General features: G+C 40.6%; 1 protein-coding gene across 3 annotated transcripts in view; it reads right to left on the bottom strand.

The window, feature by feature from the left end:
- Positions 1–20,680, bottom strand: part of ZZEF1 (zinc finger ZZ-type and EF-hand domain containing 1) — a 137,561-nt gene that overhangs the window by 36,495 nt on the left and 80,386 nt on the right. For all 3 annotated transcript variants that reach the window (XR_012130534.1, XM_073234989.1, XM_073234990.1), the window contains exons 25-34: positions 17,912–18,060; positions 15,972–16,212; positions 13,536–13,615; positions 10,169–10,262; positions 8,955–9,423; positions 8,120–8,284; positions 5,080–5,199; positions 4,201–4,362; positions 2,584–2,713; positions 768–906 (exon numbers count right to left, since the gene is read on the bottom strand). Coding sequence is in view for 2 of the 3 variants with exons in the window: in XM_073234989.1 (XP_073091090.1) it covers positions 768–906; positions 2,584–2,713; positions 4,201–4,362; positions 5,080–5,199; positions 8,120–8,284; positions 8,955–9,423; positions 10,169–10,262; positions 13,536–13,615; positions 15,972–16,212; positions 17,912–18,060 (1,749 nt within the window). In the remaining variant the exon portion in view is untranslated. The remainder of the gene's footprint in view (positions 1–767; positions 907–2,583; positions 2,714–4,200; positions 4,363–5,079; positions 5,200–8,119; positions 8,285–8,954; positions 9,424–10,168; positions 10,263–13,535; positions 13,616–15,971; positions 16,213–17,911; positions 18,061–20,680) is intronic.

The raw sequence follows: 20,680 nt of genomic DNA, 5'->3' as shown, positions 1-20,680 counted from the left end.
AACATACTATAGACTCTTGCTCCTCTGTCCCTGGATTTTGCTCTGCTTCGATGGGTGATGCATTCTCCAATATTAACGTCACATTATCCAATTCTCACTTTATTCAAATACCAAATCACACCCTACCTCCTCCATAAGCCTTGCCTGCAACAGTGATTGCTACTACTTCTGCACTGTTCCAGAATGATCTGAACCGCTCATCTATAACTCAGCCTCAACACTCTTGTCCTGAAACACACATTTTTGTGGTTTTGTCAAGTCTCCTGCTGAGACTATAAAGGCACCTGGGGCAGGCGTTGTGTCTTCTTCTACTGGGCTATGCACAGAAAGAGCACTTAACTGCTCACTACCATTGATCTGCTTCACTTCAGCCCCTACAAGTTAAGAATATTATTTAAGAATTTTTTGAAGTCTGCTTTTGTGTGCGTGTGTGTATGTGTGTATTTTATTACTTGGAAACATGGCATGAATCAGAGGGAAAAATTATTTCCTGGAAACTCAACAGAATGTACACTCATTGATCCTGAGTGTTTATCAAGAGCATACACCCAGCATGATGAAAGGTAAAAGCATGTCAGATAACAGAGCTCTAGGGGTTATCATTTGGTTGGGGAGATAAGTCGCATATCTGCTAACAAGTCAGAGACTACCACTGGCTGGTATTTTTTTTTTTAGTACAATGGGAATTTTAAGAATGATGAGGTCACAGAAAATAGAAAAAAATGATTATGACTTTTGGAATGGCATACTAAGGCCCAGAACTTTACCTAGGAAGCAAGTTTTGCAGAGATCCATATCACTGCACTGCAGACACCGGTAGCGGTGCCAGGGGGCAATCTCATCACACCCATCACAGGAGATGTCCACATTTAACAGGTCACAATAGCGAGCAATAAACATGTGCATCTGTAAGGTGAAATAGATGCAATTAACCAACAGACTTTCTGGTATGGCCACAATTCATTAATCTATCCATCCTTCAATAGCTACTTAAGATAGATCAGGCATTGTACCAAGTGCTAAGATTAGAAAATGAAGGAGCTTAGTGTTTACTTGGAAATTCCCTCATGACAAGTCTTTGATAGGCAAATTCAGAAGGCTTACAGAACACAGAGAGGGATATCAATGGGTGTTAGGAAGGTCATTAATTTTTTGAATGAGATAATTCCTTAGCTGAGATCTGAGGGGCACATAGGTATTAGTTAGGTGGGAGTAAGGGCTGTGGATGTGCCAGATAAAAGCAATAGCAAGTTCTACAGAAGGCAAAGAGAGACCAAGATGATGGCATGAAACCGGCAATAATTCAATATGTAGAATACAGTACAGAAGAGGGGTAACCAGATAAAGTTAGAAAGGTTATACCACAAAAGCATCTCAAATGCTAGCTTAAGGAGTCATGGACAGTTTTTAACTAAAAGAGTAATGGGATTAGATTTGAGCATTCTAAAAGTTCTTCTGGTTATTGAGTGAAGAATGGATGAAGGAGGGCAAGATTAGAGTCGGGAGAATGACAGTGACAGAAGCTGTAGAGGTTACCCCCTGGCAGATGATAAGGGCTGGACTGAGCAGTAATCACCATGGAGAAAGGTGGGCAGATCTGAGAGGTCTCGAGGAGACAGAGCAAGGAACCCCGGGGACTGACTTCCAGATTTCTGGCCTGCATACTTGGACAAGGGTAGTGTCACAGATACAGGAAACCCTGCCAAACATGCAGTGGTTGCTGGCACTTAAAAATACTTTCTGGGGAGATAGTTAGGGCACCATTTTATGAGCAAACAAATTGTTTTACTGGATAGTACCTGCAGGCTACAGTACAGTTTATTTTTACAGCCTGGAAATAAGGGAAATAATTCACTAAGTCAACATATAGTGGTAGATTCAAGCAAGGATGCCAAGTCACCTTAGAACTACAGAATGGCTCCCAGGAAGGTATTAACACATGAGAGAAAAATCACAAAGGCCAAGTCGGTGTGCTCCATCCAAGCACCACGAAAGTGCTATAGGAGAGTAACTGGCACATAGTAGGCACACAGTACTAAGAACATTAATGAACCTGAGGCTGCAGGTGCCTGGCACAATGTGATGGTGACAGAGATACAACATGAAGATGGACACAGCAGGCCATCTAAGCCTGATGCCTTTACACAGTTGAATCACGTAACTCTGATTCCGAGTATACAGCTGCTTCCATCTCACCAGGCAACCTTCTGAAAGAAACATGGCTTCCCACACTGCTTGCCTACAGGAAGAGAATGTGCTATACCCAAGACACTGGGCCCAGGGCCTGCAGCAATTCCATTTCTCACTGTAAATTAATAAACTGGCACCTTTCATTATACTTCAGCCTCATGAGCAAATTTTCTGTGAGTCTAGTTCTCTGGGCGGGAGCCACTCTCTGAGTGTGGTCAAGGAAGCACTCGGGGCCCTTCGTGTTAAGGACCAGATTCAGTGGCAGCCCACTCGCTAGGTACTGCTGCCAGCCAGGGCCCTCTCAGGACACAGCCTGCTGGCATGCCACCAGGTGGACTCTCCTCTCCAAACTCTACCAAATCACTTCAGATTACTCTAGTTGAGAGGTCTTACTTTCCTCTGCTTCTCTGGATCTTCCTGGGCTATTTTTTCATACCAGGCCTCAAACATGCCGTCCTGACACTCATCCATCCATTCTGAATTTTGCTTGGCATCAGCAAGCTCATCTTCTTCACTCCATTGGCTGAAAGAAGGACAAAAAGAGAGAAAAGCATGCCTCTCCCAATAATCAAGGGAAGTGCTTGTTAGCAGACTCTGTGCCCTATGGGTCTACTAAATGGGGCATATTTAACTTAAGAGGAAGAAGTTGATTTGGTTTCCAAAGCCCCAGATGCTTGATAGATATATACCAATAAAAAGGCAAATGCAGGGTAGACTACAATGGGTGAGGAGTTCAGAGTTTGAAAGGCTGTACCTACACAGCATAATTCCACTCAAAAACCATTTGTGGTGAACCTACTATGTGTTAGGCATTGGAGCCAAATAAAAGGAATTTTTTAAATGTCTGATTTGGACACACTCAGCACACCCTAATGGTATCGACATGAGAAGGTAGTTGGGCGACCCTGGGGCTTCGGCTCTCCCACTGGCTGCTGCAGACCTTGACACAGCACTCAGCCTGGTCCTCAGTTTTCTCATTTCAAATAAAGCATTTCATTTAGCTAATCTCACTAGCTCCTTATAGATGTAAAATTACAATTTCCATAATTTCAGTTTACAGTTTGCCTTAGCAACCACAAATTTAAATACAAAAGGATTTTCTCAATAGCAGATGTAAAATATTTATCAACCAACAAATACACTTTTGTTTATTCATGCATTCCAGCAAATTGGCTTTGGGCCACTCATCCTCAGTTGTGGACTAGGTGCTTGGAGGGACCGGCAGTTCTACCCCCGGGACTCTACCAGCAGGCAAAGCCTGGAACGACAGGCGTGCTCCTTGCTTTGTCCCCTCTCCCCGCCAAGAGTGCCCACTGACAGCAGGGCAATGGCTGAGGCCTGGTCAACAAGTTGACACTTTTAGTTCTCTCTCCTTTTCCCAGAATCTCTCTTTTGAGGGAAAGTTGTCATTTATTTATTTCCTCTTAATTCTCTCCTCTTGCTTTTCTTCTCCCTCTTTTCTCTTTTCCACAAACATGAGTGGTTAATAGGAAAGTGGACTTGATCAGGGTGAAGAGACACTCATTAAAAGTGGAAAGAAAAAAAAAGCTTCCCATACTACTTTTTTCTCATACCTTAAATCCTTATAATGTACAAGAGGTTATAGAGGCTAAAATCACACACACATATAACAAAAAATATAGAAGAGGATTCATCAATTCAACAAGGTATATCAGGATCTCCCAAAATGCAGAAGACACAATATCACAACGACCAACTTTCACACACTACCATGCACCAGACACTGTTCTAAACATTGAGTAGAATTCACTTAGTCTTCACTACAATCCTATGATGTAGGTACCACTATTACCTCCAGCTCTAAAGATGAGGAAATGAGGCACAGAGGGGCTAAATAAATTGTCTAAGGCCATTCAGCTAGTAAGTGGCAAAGCCAGGACACTGCACAGAGAGTGTAGCTCCAGAGTCTGTGTTCTGAACCCCTACGCTATGATCCCTGTATTCCCTAATCTACTTTAGGAACTGCAGAATGCAGGACTGTGTCCTCACCTGATCACACTGTCATGGACACTTATATTTTCTTGCGACATTTTCATGAGGAGGTCTGGTAACTGAATGTCGACAAAGAAGGCAAGGTCACTGGGTTCCCAGCCCATATCCAAAAGGTGGAGCAGGGCTGTCTGAACACAGGACAGGGCTGGCAGAAAGGACCTGAAAGAGACCATGAAGGGGTAAGTGATTAGAGCTGCTCGCCACTAGAGGGGACAACAGAAACGATGTAAGTCAGAGACCTGGTTTGCTTGTCGGTGGACAGCAGAGGGGAGCTCCAGGTGACAGTTCTTATAATCTCTGGTCAAATTTCTTATACTCTATACAAACCCTCTTTAAAGGACAACTTAAGTAAAAGACTTCTGAAAGCATAAATGTTTCCACCCGGCTAGGACTACCTAGGGGACATTTTATGGTAAAGGATTGAGTAGTAAAAAAAATCTCCTCCTGATAAACAGCAAAATAAGGGCTTACCCCAAGTTAACCAAGGGTATGCGATTTAGATGTAGAGAAGAACCACCTGATGTGAGGGTTATATCTAAACCACTTTCTCTGGAGGAGACCAGGGAATGGCTTTACACTCAAGTTTTAAAACTGCACATAGTACATCAAAAACTGGAAATAACAGGTTACGAATTCTTAGATAAACTAAGACAAATCCCCTTTTAAAAGCTGTACACACTATATAGAAAAAAGGCTGGGAGAAAATATGCTAGTAAGTTAACATTAGCGATTAGCTCTAGATGGTAAGATTAGAGGTTATTTTTATTTTACTTTGTGCTTGTCTATATTTTCAAACATTTGAACATGTATTTCTTTTAAAATCAGAAAAAAACAGAAATAATTTTGTTCCCTAGAAATTATGAAGTTATCCAGTACCTGTCATTTATGCTATTATATCCTTTAATTGCTTTGACCAAAAACAGAACAAATTGATAGTAAGTATCTCGAATTTCTTTGTGTAGATCTGCACCACAGCCCTCCAAGTGTCCGAAATAACTGGAAACAGAGGAAATCACTGATCATTTAATTGCTATAATGTCATTTACTTAATAATCATTTTTCTTTACATGAAAAAAAGCCAAACAGCAGCAAGCTAAACGAAGTGGTGCATGAAGTTAAAACCACCATAATAACTCCAGAAAGTAACAGACAAAATAGTAAGTGAATCCATCCACCTGGCAGAAGTGGGGAGATTGATTATTTATCTTTGTTAATATAAAAACCACCCCTCCCACCACTACGTGAGTGCCAGATACCATGTAAGGTATTTTTCACAAATCACCACCTTATTTAATCCTCTCCACCCAGCCATGCCTCCACCCCCACCGCCTCCCTTCCTTGATGGCTTTGGCACCACACTCGTTTTTTTCTACCTTGATCCTCACCACCTTAGAGACTTCAAACCCTGTGGGAATGATGCCCCAGTCCCTCTGTCTGTCCCTGGACTCTCTTCCATCCCTGCAGCCATCCCAGTCTGAGGGTCACTGCTTTGACCTTGTCACCCTAGGAACAGCATTATATCTGAAATCCTGACTTCTGAGCATCCTACTCTGACCACACCTCTCATGCTGCTCGCCTGTGACTCCCACCTGGCCTTTTCGATCCCAAAGAGCCCTGACCCACAACGCTGCCTCCTGCTCCCGATCTACTCCCGCTGCCATGCTTTCACTCTCTGCACTCAGCTTAAGATTCCATGGCCCATCACCATAATCACACCTCAGCAATCACTAATTCCTCTGATGTTTTCTCCCTCCACATACTAGCCTGCGAAATCTTATACCTATCAAAACAGCAATGAGTTGCTGGAGGAAACACCATACAATCACGCTGACTAGTATTATTTTAAATTAAAAACCATCACCCTCTCAAATAAGTACTCAAAATTGTCAGGGAATCAGACTGGCTTTCTTAATTTTCATTACTATTTCAAAACTTTCTGCCTCTCCTTAAACTGCCACTACCTCCTCCAAACCTTCATTTTTAGCTGACAACTCTCCTCGTATCTGACTTTTTAAAAACAGAAGTGATCACAGAAACTCCCCCATCTTTGCACCCCAAAACCTACCAACCAGCTTGCATCTCGATCCTGCTCCCACTGATAGAGTCCCCCTGGCTGTCAGAGGCTGACTTCTCTGCTTTTACAACTGCCACCTCTCTTCTTGCATCAAGTTCTCATAGCTGACTCATTCCCACCAGGAGACAAATGTACTCTTAACAGCTCTCAATAACCCTCAGCTGATCCCACATGTACTCCAATCACTGCCCTATTCCTCTGCTCCCCGGTAAGGCCAGATTTCTTAAATTACTTGTCTATAGTCTCTCTCTCCATTTTATCACTCCACCCTACCCTGACCTCCATTCTCTTCTCAACCCAGTTCAAGTAGGCTCCAGCAAGACTGTGGTCAGATCTGGGGTGTTACTGCTCAAAACCTCTCACATCAGCTTTGACAAAACTAACCATTCCTGTCTCTTGAGATACATTCTGCTTGTCATGGTCGCCCCCTGGTTTTCACTCCTGATGGCCACTCCTTCTGATCTCCTTAGCTGACTCTACTTCCTCTGCCTGACTTCTAAAGAGAAGTGCCCCTAAAGCCCAGTCCTGAGCCCCCTTCTGTGCACCTCTGCCCTTTTCCCAGGGGTCTCATCTGGTCTGGCTTTAAATACCATCTCTCTATGCTGACAGCATCCAAATTCCATCCCTAGCTCTGGTTTTCTTTCCAGTATTTCAGACTCATCTCTATTTTCTTTGTCCTTACTTGGATATGAAAGAAGCAGCTCAAACTTAATGTGGCCAGAACGAAACTTTTGATTTCACCCCAATCTGTTTTTTCTATATTCTTTCCCTCAGTGAAATGCATCACATCCACCCAACTGCTCAAGCCAAAACCCTACGACTGTCTTTCCCCATGACTCCTTCCACTCACCCTGTACATCTGACTCATCAATAAGCCCTGACAATTCTGTCACCAAAATACCCCCTGAACCTCACTCTTTCTCCCCATCTCTAGTACTATTCTTGGTCCAAACCACCACCATCTCTTGCCTGGCCTACTGTGACAGTCTCCTAACTGCTTTTCTTACTTCCACTATTTTTCACATAGTAGCCAGAAGTATCTTTTATAAATATAAGTCACAGTATGCTCCTCCTGTGCTTAAAATTCTCCAGGGGTTTCCCATCTACAACTCAGCATAAAACCAAACACCTAAAATCATATCCTACAAAGCTTTATGTGATGTGGTCCCTGACTAATTTTTCTGTCTTACCTCTTCCCATTTCTCCTACCTCACTCAGGCCCAAAGGCTTTCTTTCTGTTCTCTGGGCCAATCCCCGGCCCTACGAACCTTTGCCCTGTTCCTTCTGCCTTTAGTTCTCTTTGCTCAATCTCATCTAGACGTTCATCTGTTTTACATATCAGCTCCTCAGCCTGCCTTTCCTGACCATCTAAACTAGGTCACTCGGTATGAAATCACCACATCTGAGATATATATGTATATATATACACACATATATGTATATGCAACACCTAGTACAGTATATAGTCAATACTCAGAAAATATTTATTGAATGACTGTTAGAATAACCTTGTGAGGTACTTTGATTATATCATTACTGTAAATGAGCATTAAATTTAGCTCACAGCTTCCAGGAGCAAATGATGAATATAGGTTATATGGGGAATATAATTCTTGCCATAAAATAAAGCTGTAAACACATCAGGAGGAAAAAAACATATTCATGGTATTTACTTACAAAAAGGATAGAACCCATTTTTCCCTAGGGTGGGAGAATGAATTGACCAAAATCATAGATTTGCATCCTACATGGGAATGATGGTTATTGACTAGAGCTGACAATTAGGATTTCTTTAAAATGACCCTGGCCTGCTTTCCTTGCAGACTTGCAATTTGCACTTACTTGGTAAACTCTTTCTGGCAGGTCAGAAGTTCCAACAGGAAAAGTATATAAGGTGGATGGAAGCAATGGGGCTGCCCGAGGGATTCTGCACAATACTGAATTATCCTCAGGACTTCGAGGATGCTCTGGGCTTGGGCTTTCCTCAAGGAAAGAACCTTTATAACACTGGAGACAGAACTCAAGTCAGTAACACCAAGAAAACCCTTGGGTTGGGGCAGAAAGAAAACTCACAACCACCCAAGTTCTGATGCCACATTAATAAAAAGAAAATACTATCATGAGGGATCAGAAATATCACTCCAGAAGGACAGTAATTCCAGTTTGCTCCTTTTAGTCATTACTCAGTAGCATTACAAATCAGTTCACACCAATTGTCTGGAAACCCAGCAACCCATATTAAAAAATTAACTGATCAGAAAGGAACTTAGGTAGCTTTACATCCCCCCACTGAGACAAAGCCTTAATTCTTAGGAAAGGAAATTTAACATGCATTACTTGCAGAGATGTAGGCCACAAATAATTTTTTTTCAGAGATGTAGGCCACAGAAAATATCAAAGCCTAAACTCCCAGGGTTAAAATAAGATAAATTTATAAATGGCAGGTACTGAAAGAAATGTTTCTTTTTTTATCCTAACAGTACATTGAGATAGAATAATGTACAATAATGTACAAATCTAAGTGAAAAAATACTTCTTTAAAAGAAAAAAAAATCATCAAATTTTTCTAAAACAAATCTTTATCTATCTTTCAACTATTATTTGCTAATTTTTAGCATGAACTTGCCTTTGACTAGACTGGTTGTCTATAGCTTGAAAAAAGCCAGTGCCGGCTCACCTCTCATGGGAGAGTGACTGATCTTTGATGAAGTCCAGGACGTCCTTCAGTACAGGGTATTTCTCTTTCACCGTGGGAATTGGCCTAGCTTCCTCCATTGATCGGAAGGAGAGCAGCCGGAGTCGCCCTCGGGTGAAGGGAGGCCGCCGGGTGGGAGTGCAAGGGGACGAGGGCTCTTCGGCTGTAGCAGAGGGCATTTCTGAGGCAGCAGGGCCACCGCTGGGCGGCAGCTTTGGCTGGACGTCCGAGCTGGGACTCCTGTCTCCCACAGCAGGAAGAGCTGCGTCAGTGGGAGATGCTGAGGCTTGGAAATACTCTTCCACCACGGAGCTCGTCCTCTGGCGCTTGTCAAGGGGTTGCAGATGATCAGTCTCAGCTCCAGTCACCAACCTGTCACAGCTTCCTTTCAAACTTACACCCACGGGCAAGAATTTTAGTAAGAGAAGACTCTTCTGAATACACTCTTTTGCTAAATGCAAAAGCCAAGACAGATAATGAAAAAAAAGTCAAAGTTGGGCTTATCGTCTACTATTCTATTTAAGCTCAAAAATTTGGGACAAGAAATATCTCCATTAATACAGTGATATACACATCTACTGACAGAAGAGAATTATTTTAACCTCATTATGCAAATCAAAATCTCCTTAGCATTTACCAGCACACTTAGAAACAGGTTTTACTGTGGATACTTGCAAACATACAGAGAAAAGACAGGATCAGGACTCCTTCGTGTCGCCCTCACCCAGCTCCGGGAGTCACCAATCCATGGCTAGTTCTGCCTCACCTCCCCTCACCCCCATTCCCCTGATGACTGCCATGCAGATCCCAGACATCATACTATTTCAACTATAAAGACTTCAGGATATGTCTCTAAAAAAATATAACGTAATCATGATTATCATTAAAAAAGTAACTAATTCCTTAATTTCACTGAAAAAAGTGGAGTACGCTTTAAAAACATAACAAGGGGTAGCTCCAAAAGCACCTGATGCCTCCTTGGAGAAGAAATTAGGAAGATACTCCTATTTGGATCAATTACTCCTCTCTGAGATTTTTCTATTTGTGATACATCCTTGGAAATTACACTTAGCAGCTGTGTTACTTTCCCTGGGTCAACACAGCTTCAACTGAAATATTTCCTCAGGTGGGTCACTGGCTTTCTAAATAATGGAAACAGAAGACCCAGTAAGGAGAGTGGGAGTCAGCGCACTCACCCAGGCTCTCAGGGTTGGCCTCAGCAGCCTCTGACCCGCGCTTGTCTTCGGCCTCGTTCCCCAGGCTCATCAGGGACTTCTGCTTCACCTCTAACTAGGGGAGGATTTGAGCCACATGATCATACTATCCAGGCAGGGCAGCAAACCAGCCCTAGCACACTGCTTCCAAAGCACACAGCACTGAGGTCATGAAGAGCATTATAGTTGTTGCTCAGCTGTTGAGTTCACAGGGCTGAGCTGTTTCTGTCTGTCCAAAAAGTAACTCAGGCTTTGAAGATGTCTAAAGATATATCTGCAAAACTACCTTCTTTTCACTATACATTATTTGGGAAGGGTTTGTACCCATGCATCTATTGTTTTAAAAATTCTAGAACACTGGAGCTGCAGGGGCCCTTATCTGAAGCCGACCTCCTACACATGCAGAAGTGATCTAGAGAAGTGAAGGGTCATGATAGGGCAACATACCCAGTTTGTTGCAGAGGTTGTAAAGACTTGATCTCTACTGTACCATGAGTTCGGAGATACCTCTAAGTGATGCTAAGCCTGCTAGGCAGAGAAGGGTGCTCCTGTACCAGCACAGGCAAGGTCACAGTGTGGGCCACAGTGCTGACAGTCCAGGCAGAAGGCCATGTGTGGTAAATGAGAGGTCATAAGTCTTGGAAAGAAGGCTGGCATCTGTCTGTTGGCAATATGTCCTATGCTAAACCAGAAGCATAATTTACAATGTGTCTTGTCAATCACCAAGTCCTTTTTACTTGAACTGTCTGTGTTAACTGCCTTTATCAGACACACATTTTTTTTCTTTTTTCTTTCTATTTTGATATCATTAATATACAATCACATGAGCAACATTGTGGTTACTAGATTTCCCCCCATTATTAAGTCCCCCTCCCCATATCCCATTACAGTCACTGTCCATCAGCGTAGTAAGATACTACAGAATCACTACTTGTCTTCTCTGTGCTATACTTCCTTCCCCATGCCCCCGCTTACATTATGTGTGCTAATGGTAATGCCCCTTATTTCCCTTCTCCCTCCCTTCCCACCCACCCTCCATAGTCCCTTTCCCTTTAGTAACTGTTAGTTCATTCTTGTGTTCTGTGAGTCTGCTGCTGTTTTGTTCCTTCAGTTTTTGCTTTGTTCTTATACTTCACAGATGAGCGAAATCATTTGGTACTTGTCTATCTCCACCTGGCTTATTTCACTGAGCATAATACCCTCTAGCTCCATCTATGTTGTTGCAAATGATAGGATTTGTTTTCTTCTTATGGCTGAATAATATTCCATTGTGTATATGTACCACATCTTCTTTATCCATTCATCTACTGATGAACACTAGGCTGCTTCCATTTCTTGGCCATTGTAAATAGTGCTGTGATAAAATAGGGGTGCATATGTCTTTTTCAAACTGGGCTCCTGCACTCTTAGGGTAAATTCCTAGGAGTGGAATTCCTGGGTCAAATGGTATTTCTATTTTGAGATTTTTGAGGAACCTCCATACTGCCTTCCACAATGGTTGAACTAGCTTACATTCCCACCAGCAGTGTGGGAGGGTTCCCCTTTCTCCACATCCTCATCAGCATTTGTTGTTCCTACTCTTTTCTATGTTGGCCATCCTAACTTGTGTGAGGTGATATCTCATTGTGGTTTTAATTTGCATTAATCTATATGTGGTTTTAAATTGCATCGCTGATAATTGGTGATATGGAGCATTTTTTCATGTGCCTTTTGGCCATCTGAATTTCTTCTTTGGAGAAGTGCCTGTTTATATCCTCCGCCCATTTTTTAATAGGGTTATTTGCTTTTTGGGTGTTGAGGTATGTGAGTTCTTTATATATTTTGGATGTTAACCCCTTGTCGAATATGTCATTTGCAAATATATTCTCCCATAATGTAGGATGCCTTTTTGTTCTGCTGATGGTCAGACACTCCTTTCCTTAAACTGTCTCTTCTACTGACTTGGTTTCTATGTCAACACACTTCTGATTCTCCTCCTACTATTCTGATGATGATACCTGTTAGTATCTTTTGAGAGATCTTGTTCTATTTACCTCCATCTATTTACGCAATATATGCTGGGTACCAACTATGTTTTAATCATTGTGGATTCTGTCCAAGGCTATATGTTCCTGGATAAATGCATACACTTAAAAAAAAAGTATTACCAATGATTTGAAGTTAACTTTTACTTTGCTTTGACATTTCTATGAAGCAATCGCCATTTAGATTCTTTCACATTTACTAAATTCTCCTGCTAGATGTCTTAATAACCTAGGTGTCCTCCTACTTGACATGTCTTAAAATGAACCTACCTGCCCACTGCTAGATCCAAAACCATTTCTCCTGCTCTGGTCAGTGCCCCTACCATCTGCCAGGTCACCCAAACCAGGATCATGGGGATAGTCCTCAATTCCATTCTTCTGTGCACCACTCATGCCAATCACAAAGTCTAAGTATTTCATCTCCTAAGTAGCAGAAGACATACTCATCTAATTACCACAATTAGTCTCCTGCTTTTGATCTCATTATCCATCCTCCATTCAGTTATTTAAAGATGTTTTTCCCTAATTACCATATATTTAATTATTGTAAATATATTTAAAAATATATATATATATATCTCATCTCCATGCCTAAGAGATAAAAAACAATCTTCTGAATTCAGTGTTATGATTTCCATTCATTTGTATAATTTTACTAACATTTATGTTCATAACATATAGATTTGGTTTGTATTTAAATTATATAAGGAATATCTTAGGCATTCTTGTACAACTTGTTTTTGCTTTTTTTTGCTCATCATCATGGTTATGAGCGCCATCCATGCTGACACATGTAGCTCTATTTAATTCACTTTCATTGTAGTATAATACTATATTATTATTTCACATTGTAATACAGTATTATAAAGTGACATAATTCTTTTGTCCATTCTACAAATGACCTTTTGTTCTTCCAGTTTATTGCTATCACAAACAATGCTGCAGAAACACTTTTCTAAAACACAGAAATCCCTCTCCTTTGAGAGTGGCCTCTATCCTGCATAGAACTGTCATTGGGTTTCCTGTATCTAAAGCAATGCTCTTCCTCTTGGTCTGAGAGGTTCCACAGAGTGGCCTTCAGGGTTACTGAAGGATGTACAGGGGGGCTCTACTGAAACCTGTTTACTCTGAACATTCTCAACACTCACCAAATTGATTCCAAGGGTTCTACATTATTTTATATCCATTCATGTCACTGTACTTCAGTTTTTTTTTTTAATTCCTAAAGTTATATTCTTTAGAAGAGAGTTACTTACCTTAATTCCATGATAGCATGGTGGGAAAACTCGAAATACATAAAAATCGTAAGCAAAGGAAAATCTTACCATCCATATTCGAATCCCATCTGCCAGGGAATACACCTGTGCAAACTCCTCGCTCAGGGCTACCTTGCCCCCACTGTTTACTGGGGAAAGGAGAGATGACGAGATGATACTCAGTTAACACAATCCACTACAACAACAGTAATTAAGCACCAAGTAGCTTCTAAATCTCCTAACATATAGAGAAAGTCCTGTCCCTGACACTTACACATTGAGTGTGGTAAGAAAGGCTTAAGGAAAAAATGACAACAAATACCTGCAGTGGGTTCTGTGTTACTTCAAACTAACTTTTTTCAAATGAACAACATCTGAAGTGGGCACACTATTCAAGTGAGTAAAATATTAAAAGTAAAAATATAAAAGTAAGATATAAAAAAATAATAAAAGTAAAATTTTAAAAATTAAAAGTAAGTAAAAAATAATTGACACAGAAAAAAGTTCATGATATATATATATATATGTATTAAGTATAAAGGCCGGTTATGAAACAGTATAAACAAATTATCTTACTTAAAAAGTATACATATTAAAAACATAATGTATATGTATATACATATATACACATATAAATATATCCAGATAAAAGGCCAGGTATACATATACAAAAATGTTACTAGAGCTGTTTTCAAAGTGGTGAGATTATAGTTGAGAATTCTTCCAACATTTTCTTTACTTTGTAAGTTTCTACATGAATGTATATTATTTTTATGGTTAGAAAAAGAACAAAAAGAAACACTGATAAGGCCCGCCCCCTCTCTTTATCTAATAACCAAAGAATAATATACTAGAACAGTATGCTCTCTGTTGAACCAATGAATTCAATGAATATTTTTTGAATCTAGAATGTGCTAGACCCTACACCAGGCACTGGGAACATAATGCTGAGAAAACCAGACATGGTCCTTCAGCTCATAGTGTAGTTGAAAAACTTCTCCCATACATTTCTAACCCAAAAGGGTGACCAATTTTTAGACAAAGATGAGCAAATCTGCTAGAGAAGGACCACTCTCAAAGCAGCTGAGTCTTGAAGAATCCATGGATAGTCCTTATAGGCAGGGACAGACAGAACCAAGACCAACTGGGTCTCCTTCAAAGCAACAGTGGTAGGTATTCTAGAAACAGCCTGTATTCAGCAGAGTATTTCTAGTTCCTACATTTGAGTGTGTTTCTTTACTGCAAATAGATACGTGATATCTGAACATGGTTTGAAAAGTTGCTGGGGGAACACTTCTGCTGGAAGCCTTCTGTTTCTCAGCTTTTAACTTTCACAAGGCTTTTATCCCTCTATGGAAAGTTCCCGTAGGCAACAAAGACTGTCCAGCTCTCTTACTACAATTTCATATGGAAACTGTACACTGAATTTTTTTTTCTCAAAATCATACAGGTCAACTCCATCCCCACCCCCCAGAAGAGATATACTCTTCCATATGAAAGTTGTTTACATAAATCATTCATGCCTCAAGGTAGTTTTATTTATTTGAGCAGCTTCTTAAAGGAAATGTTAGGATTTGAGAGTATAATTAAGATGTTTTAGAAATTAGGAAATAAACTCTGTAATGTGAGATCCAAAGGACTCAGCAATAAAGGCAGCCAGGGATAATAATACCAATGATAACAGTAATAGTAATATGAGTAGCAGTCAATTACCCATGCTGATGGAAGGAAGCATTTGTTCCTGCTTATTTCATCTGCACATGGGAAGACACAGACCCTGTCACAGTGCTTAAGAACACGCATTCCTCATCTTTAGGTGGGGTCTGAAATGTTCTCCCCCTGAAAGATTATGATTAGAGAGAGACTCTCCCTCCTTGTGGGTCCCGCAGGCTATAGGCATGGTAAATTAACAGAGATGGTATCCCTGGGGAACATGAGGAAAAGAAATGGTGAGCAGCAGGCTATCAGCAAATGAAGCCATGGGGGGATGATGCTACAAAGAAGCTGCGAGTCTAAATAAGAGTTAATACCTACATTTCCTCCTTGTTTGTTAACATATTTGAGTGCCTGAACACCTCTGGTTTTAACTGGCATTTCTTAGAATGTCAGAGTTAATCAACTCTGAACTTTTACAGATAAGGATTCCAAGGTACAGAAACGTTGTCTGATTAGACTGAAGCTGCACAACTTCTGGTTTTGAGGCTGGGACTACAACCCAAGTTAAAGTTTCTTTCTATTAAACTTCTTCACAGTTTTCCATAAGAGTTTTGGATAAAGACAAATTATGTGCAAATTAGGAAACTCAAGGCTACTTGCCATATATTATAATCTGCTCACTATAAATTGGTCACAGATCTTTTGACTGGCAAAGTAGGACTAACGAGATAAAGTCTAGAGTTGTAGAAGTATGTTTATATTTCAAATATTTAAAATTTTTCACTTAAGCTTTCTTAAAACTTAATGATTGGCCGTCAGATCAAAAATATTCCCTGTAATATAAGTTACCATATTTTTGCAGCTTCTCATATAAATCTGGAGTGCGATACACCAGAGCAGCAAAGGTGGCGTTCACAGCTTGATCAATAGTGGAACCAGCAACTATATCTGTCTTTGGGGCCTGTTTTCTACATGCCTGTATGAATCCTTTGATAAGTTCTGAATATGGCCCACAGAAGTTCTGGGCAGGATCTGACTGTGCAAAATCAAGAAGAAAATGGTGGCAAGGATCATCAGGGATGTTCTTAACCTGGGAACAAAAAGAAAAGAAAAGAAAAAGAAGAAAGAAACCCATAATGTTTAACACAGTCATTCAAAAATGAAAGTTTACTGAACACCTATTAAGTCAAAGCAGAAGAATAAAACACAGTATCTACTCTCAGCAAGTTTACATCTATTTGGGGAGAAACCAGACAGATATATGGGTTAAAAAAAAAAAGGGTAAATGTAAATAAAACATCAAAAGCATTAAAACTAGCACTACCATAAAGCAAAACATTATCAAGTGCTAAATGCCTAGAAGGGACATGCAGTGCTGAGAATTCACAGGAGAGAACTCCCGGCAGGTTAAAGTAATTAAGAAAAGCCTCCTGGAGGTATGGGCTTTGGACTGGACCCTGAAGACTGGGCCTTCCTTAGGTCTGGCCCTGGGGAACATAACCGTCATAAGAAATTAAGAGTCAGTGGGGAGACTAACCTGGCCTGAAGTCTCAGCGGGGGAGTGGTGGGAACTAGAGTCAGATAGGTAAGGTGAAAGGAGACTGTAGAGAGCCTTGACTGTCACACTGAGGAGCTTAGACTTCACCCTGTGGGCAATGGGGAGCCATTAATGGGGCTTGGCAGTGGAATGACAAGATAATGCAGTGTTTAAAAATCTTGGTAGGCACCAATGTAACAATGCAAGTGCAAGGTGAGGGCCTGGATAAAGATGGAGACAGAGGAAATGGAAGGAAGTGACCATCACTGAGAAGAACCCACAGGGCTTGCCACTGGCTGGATAGGAAAGGTGAGGACAAGGTGGGGATAAAGGTGATGCTAGGGAGCAGGGGCTCAATGCCCAGGAAAACAAAAAGGACGCAATGAGAAGTCAGGGAGACACCTGGTTTTATACCTCTGAGTTAGAGGGAGTCAGAACCATGAAATGGAAACACCTAACCGGAAGCTGGAGATACATGACTAGAGAAGAACCAGGGCTGGAAATTGGAAATACTCAGGAATTATTCACACAGATGTGGGGAGAGAAGAGAGGATAAAGTCTTGGTGGGTTGTGGGTAAGAGGAGAAAGCCTGAATAAAGCCTACTCTTTAGAGGAGGAGGATAAGAGAGGTCAACGTAGGAGGCAGATGGGTGGTTAGATGTAAGAGAAGACAGTGGACTATCATGGAATCAAAAGAGAGCATCTGAAGGAACCAAATTTAATGGACATAAAGGAGAAGACAAGCTGAGAAAGAGCTCTTGGATTCAGCAATTACTAGTGAATAAGGTGGGGGAGAGGAGAGGAGGGAAGGAAGAAGAAGGAGGAGGAGGAAAAGTACAGCAGAAATAAAGGGAAGGAGAGGTGAAAAAGTGACAGCAAGCAAAGCCTAAATCATGTGTTACCCATCCCACAGAGAACAAAAAGTACAGATTAATCATTCACTCTGAAGTCTGACTCAGTGGGCACTGGAAATAGACTCGACTTGTTTAATAACTTCATCAGGAGACATTTACTGAGTACCTACTATGTCTCCCTGAAGAGTCATTCATTCAGTATTGTTGAACACCCATTACACACTGGATCCTGTGGTACACAGTGGGGACACTAAATGAACAGGAGATAGTTTCTGCTCTCAAACAGCTAACAGCTTAGTGGGGGTGATAAGATATAAACACAGATGTTTATAATTTAAAGTAATAAATATTAGTAAACATTTTCCATTCCAAATAAAAAGTATTAGAAACATAAATACCTCTTTACTATCCTGGTGTGGGTGAGTGGGCCAGCTTGCTTCTTCTCCCAACTCTGGGCACATTTGATGTCTGAAGACAGGTTTCCACAGGGGAGAGTTTAGGACCAATGCCATCTTTGCCTGAGGTAATGCCATGTTACCTCCTAATTCTGGAAAGAGAAGACAGCTTAGGAGGGTTCCATTTTTTCCTTAATACACTAAGAATCTTCAAAACAGATGAAGAAAAGTCTTAAAAAAAAACCCCATTATTAAGATTAGCATGCATGGGGGGGAGGGAGAAAGGGGAGGGTGGGCTGCACAACACAGAGAGGACAAGTAGTGACTCTACAACATTTTGCTAAGCTGATGGACAGTAATCGTAATGTGGTTGTTAGGGGGGACCTGATATAGGGGAGAGCATAGTAAACATAGTATTCTTCATGTAGGTATAGATTAAAAATTTAAAAAAAGAGAGAAAGAAAGAAAGAAAAGGGGGATTACTCCTTGATAGGATAAAACTATTGGTAAATCAAAGATCAATGCATGCTTTAAATATCCTTAATGTTGATCACTTAAAAGGTGTCAGATGATCAGCTATGGAGGTACTCTTTTCTGATAATATTCCTTTCTCTTAAAAAAAAAAAAAAGCAGTTACTGTGTGCTGACCTCCAACGAGGGCATGTCAAAGTGTGGGCAAAGGGTCTGTTTGTTTCTACGCAGAAGATCAAGGCCTAGCTTGGATACCCAGAAAATGAACTAAGATACGATATGAGGAGGAGCTTCCGGCATCAGCACTCTCTGGAGGACTTGTGCCAGGGGATGATCATCAAAAAGCCTCCACAGGGATCCGGACGATGCTACGGTTATGGCTGCATCCAGCCCACCGTCTCCTGGACTTGCCATAGGAATGAGGAGGGAGATGTCTAGGCTGGCATGTGCATACAGTGAGACAACGAATTTGACCGGATCTGTACTGTTGGAACTCAACCAGGAGTTGGGAGGGGTGCAAGGTGTAGCACTCCAAAATCTTATGACTATAGACTATCTACGGTTAAAAGAACATATGGGATGTGAAAAGATCCCAGAAATGGGCTGCTTTAATTTGTCTGATTTCTCTCAGACGGTTCAAGTACAGTTGGACAATATCCATCATATCATAGACAAATTTTCACAAATGCCTAGGGTGCCTAAATGGTTTTCTTGGCTTCACTGGAGATGGATGGTAATTATAGATTTGCTTTGTTTATGTCACTGTATTTCTATTATGTTAATATGTGTGTGCAAATTAGTTAGTAGTTTAAAACCTATACATACTTAAGGTACTCTACAAGAAGATATGTCAAAGAAATAATCAATCCTCCCATGTTTCCTTCCATATGCTACATCTGTAGCTTTTCTTCTTTCTTCCTAATTACAACCCTTAAATAGAATTCGTGCCTCATATCGAATTTACCGAGTATCATAATTCCTCCAGGTGGTAAAGATACCTTGAGACAAGTGCTGGGCATAGAACCCACAGGGCATAAATCTGCAAAGAAGTAAAAAGCTAACCTTTTCAAACAATGTGGCTTCTCTCTCACTTACCAACTTTACATTTCCCTGTATGGCCCCGGAAGAGGACTGGTTAGCCAGAGACAGGTAAGATTCCTCAAGGGAGGAACAACCTAAGACAGGCACAGTCGCAGGGGGGCCATCAGGTGAGAATTTGGGGATCAACAGAGGTGAGGCTCAGAACCTCACCCCCCCTGCTTTGAGAGAAATCTTCTGCATCCGTGGATGTCTTGCTGCCCTTGTCTAGCCTGGATTAATACTTAGTCCATAGGCACACACCTGATCATCTGATCATGTACATTTGCCCTCTTACAGCACTAAACTATGTTTTCTACCTTTATCCTGCATCTACCTACCACTTCAGCATTTTACTAAAAATAAAAATAATAATAATAATAAAGGGAGAAATGTGGGATCAACATATAAATCAAGTACAAAAATCAAACGAATATTCATATTTGACCTGATTGTTTATAGGTCATAATGAGTGATCAAAATGAAAGTTTCTGTGATGAATGCCCTTGTACTGTTCACCATGTAAGAATTTATTCACTATGTAAGAATTCGTTCACCATGTTAGAACTTGTTCGTTATGCTTCAGAAGATTGGAGACTGACGAGAATTAGACTTGAGATGGATTAATGATTGTACATTGAGCATTGACCCCCCTATACTGAATTTTATTGTTGTTAACAACCATTTGATCAATAAATATGAGAGATGCCCTCTCAAAAAAAAAAAAAAAAACCCAAAATTTGGGCGTTATTAAGAGGTGGAGGAAATTCACCCACATTGACCAGAATGTAATTCTGCCACTTCATAAACACATACCGCAGATGAACCCAAACCATAAGAAGTCCTGAAATGCTTTCTGATGAACAGCTTCAGTTATAAAGTACCTCTGAAATGATTCTTCTCTAGGGTATAACGGGAGAGCCTTTAAGAATGCTTAATAATGGGGAAAGGTTCATAATTTGTAAATTTTAAGTTTGTAAAAAATTAATAATTAAATAACCATGATATTTGTGTTTATGACTAGACATAGGAAAAAGACTAGGGGGAAATAAATTAAAATGTTAATAACATTTATCTGGGTGTGAGGATTAAAGATGGCTTTTCTCCATTATGCAATTTTTCTATGATATTTTACTTCTCTAATCAGAAAAACTCAAGAAATGATGTAGAAATAAAATATACTACGAAGTTCCATTTAAAAATTTTTATTTCTTGGATGAATTT

Source organism: Manis javanica, chromosome 4 (assembly GCF_040802235.1).
Source record: "Manis javanica isolate MJ-LG chromosome 4, MJ_LKY, whole genome shotgun sequence".
Classification (NCBI taxonomy): Eukaryota; Metazoa; Chordata; class Mammalia; order Pholidota; family Manidae; genus Manis; species Manis javanica.
The sequence above is the reverse complement of the archived record's forward strand: the minus strand, read 5'-3'. Positions and strand labels throughout refer to the sequence as shown.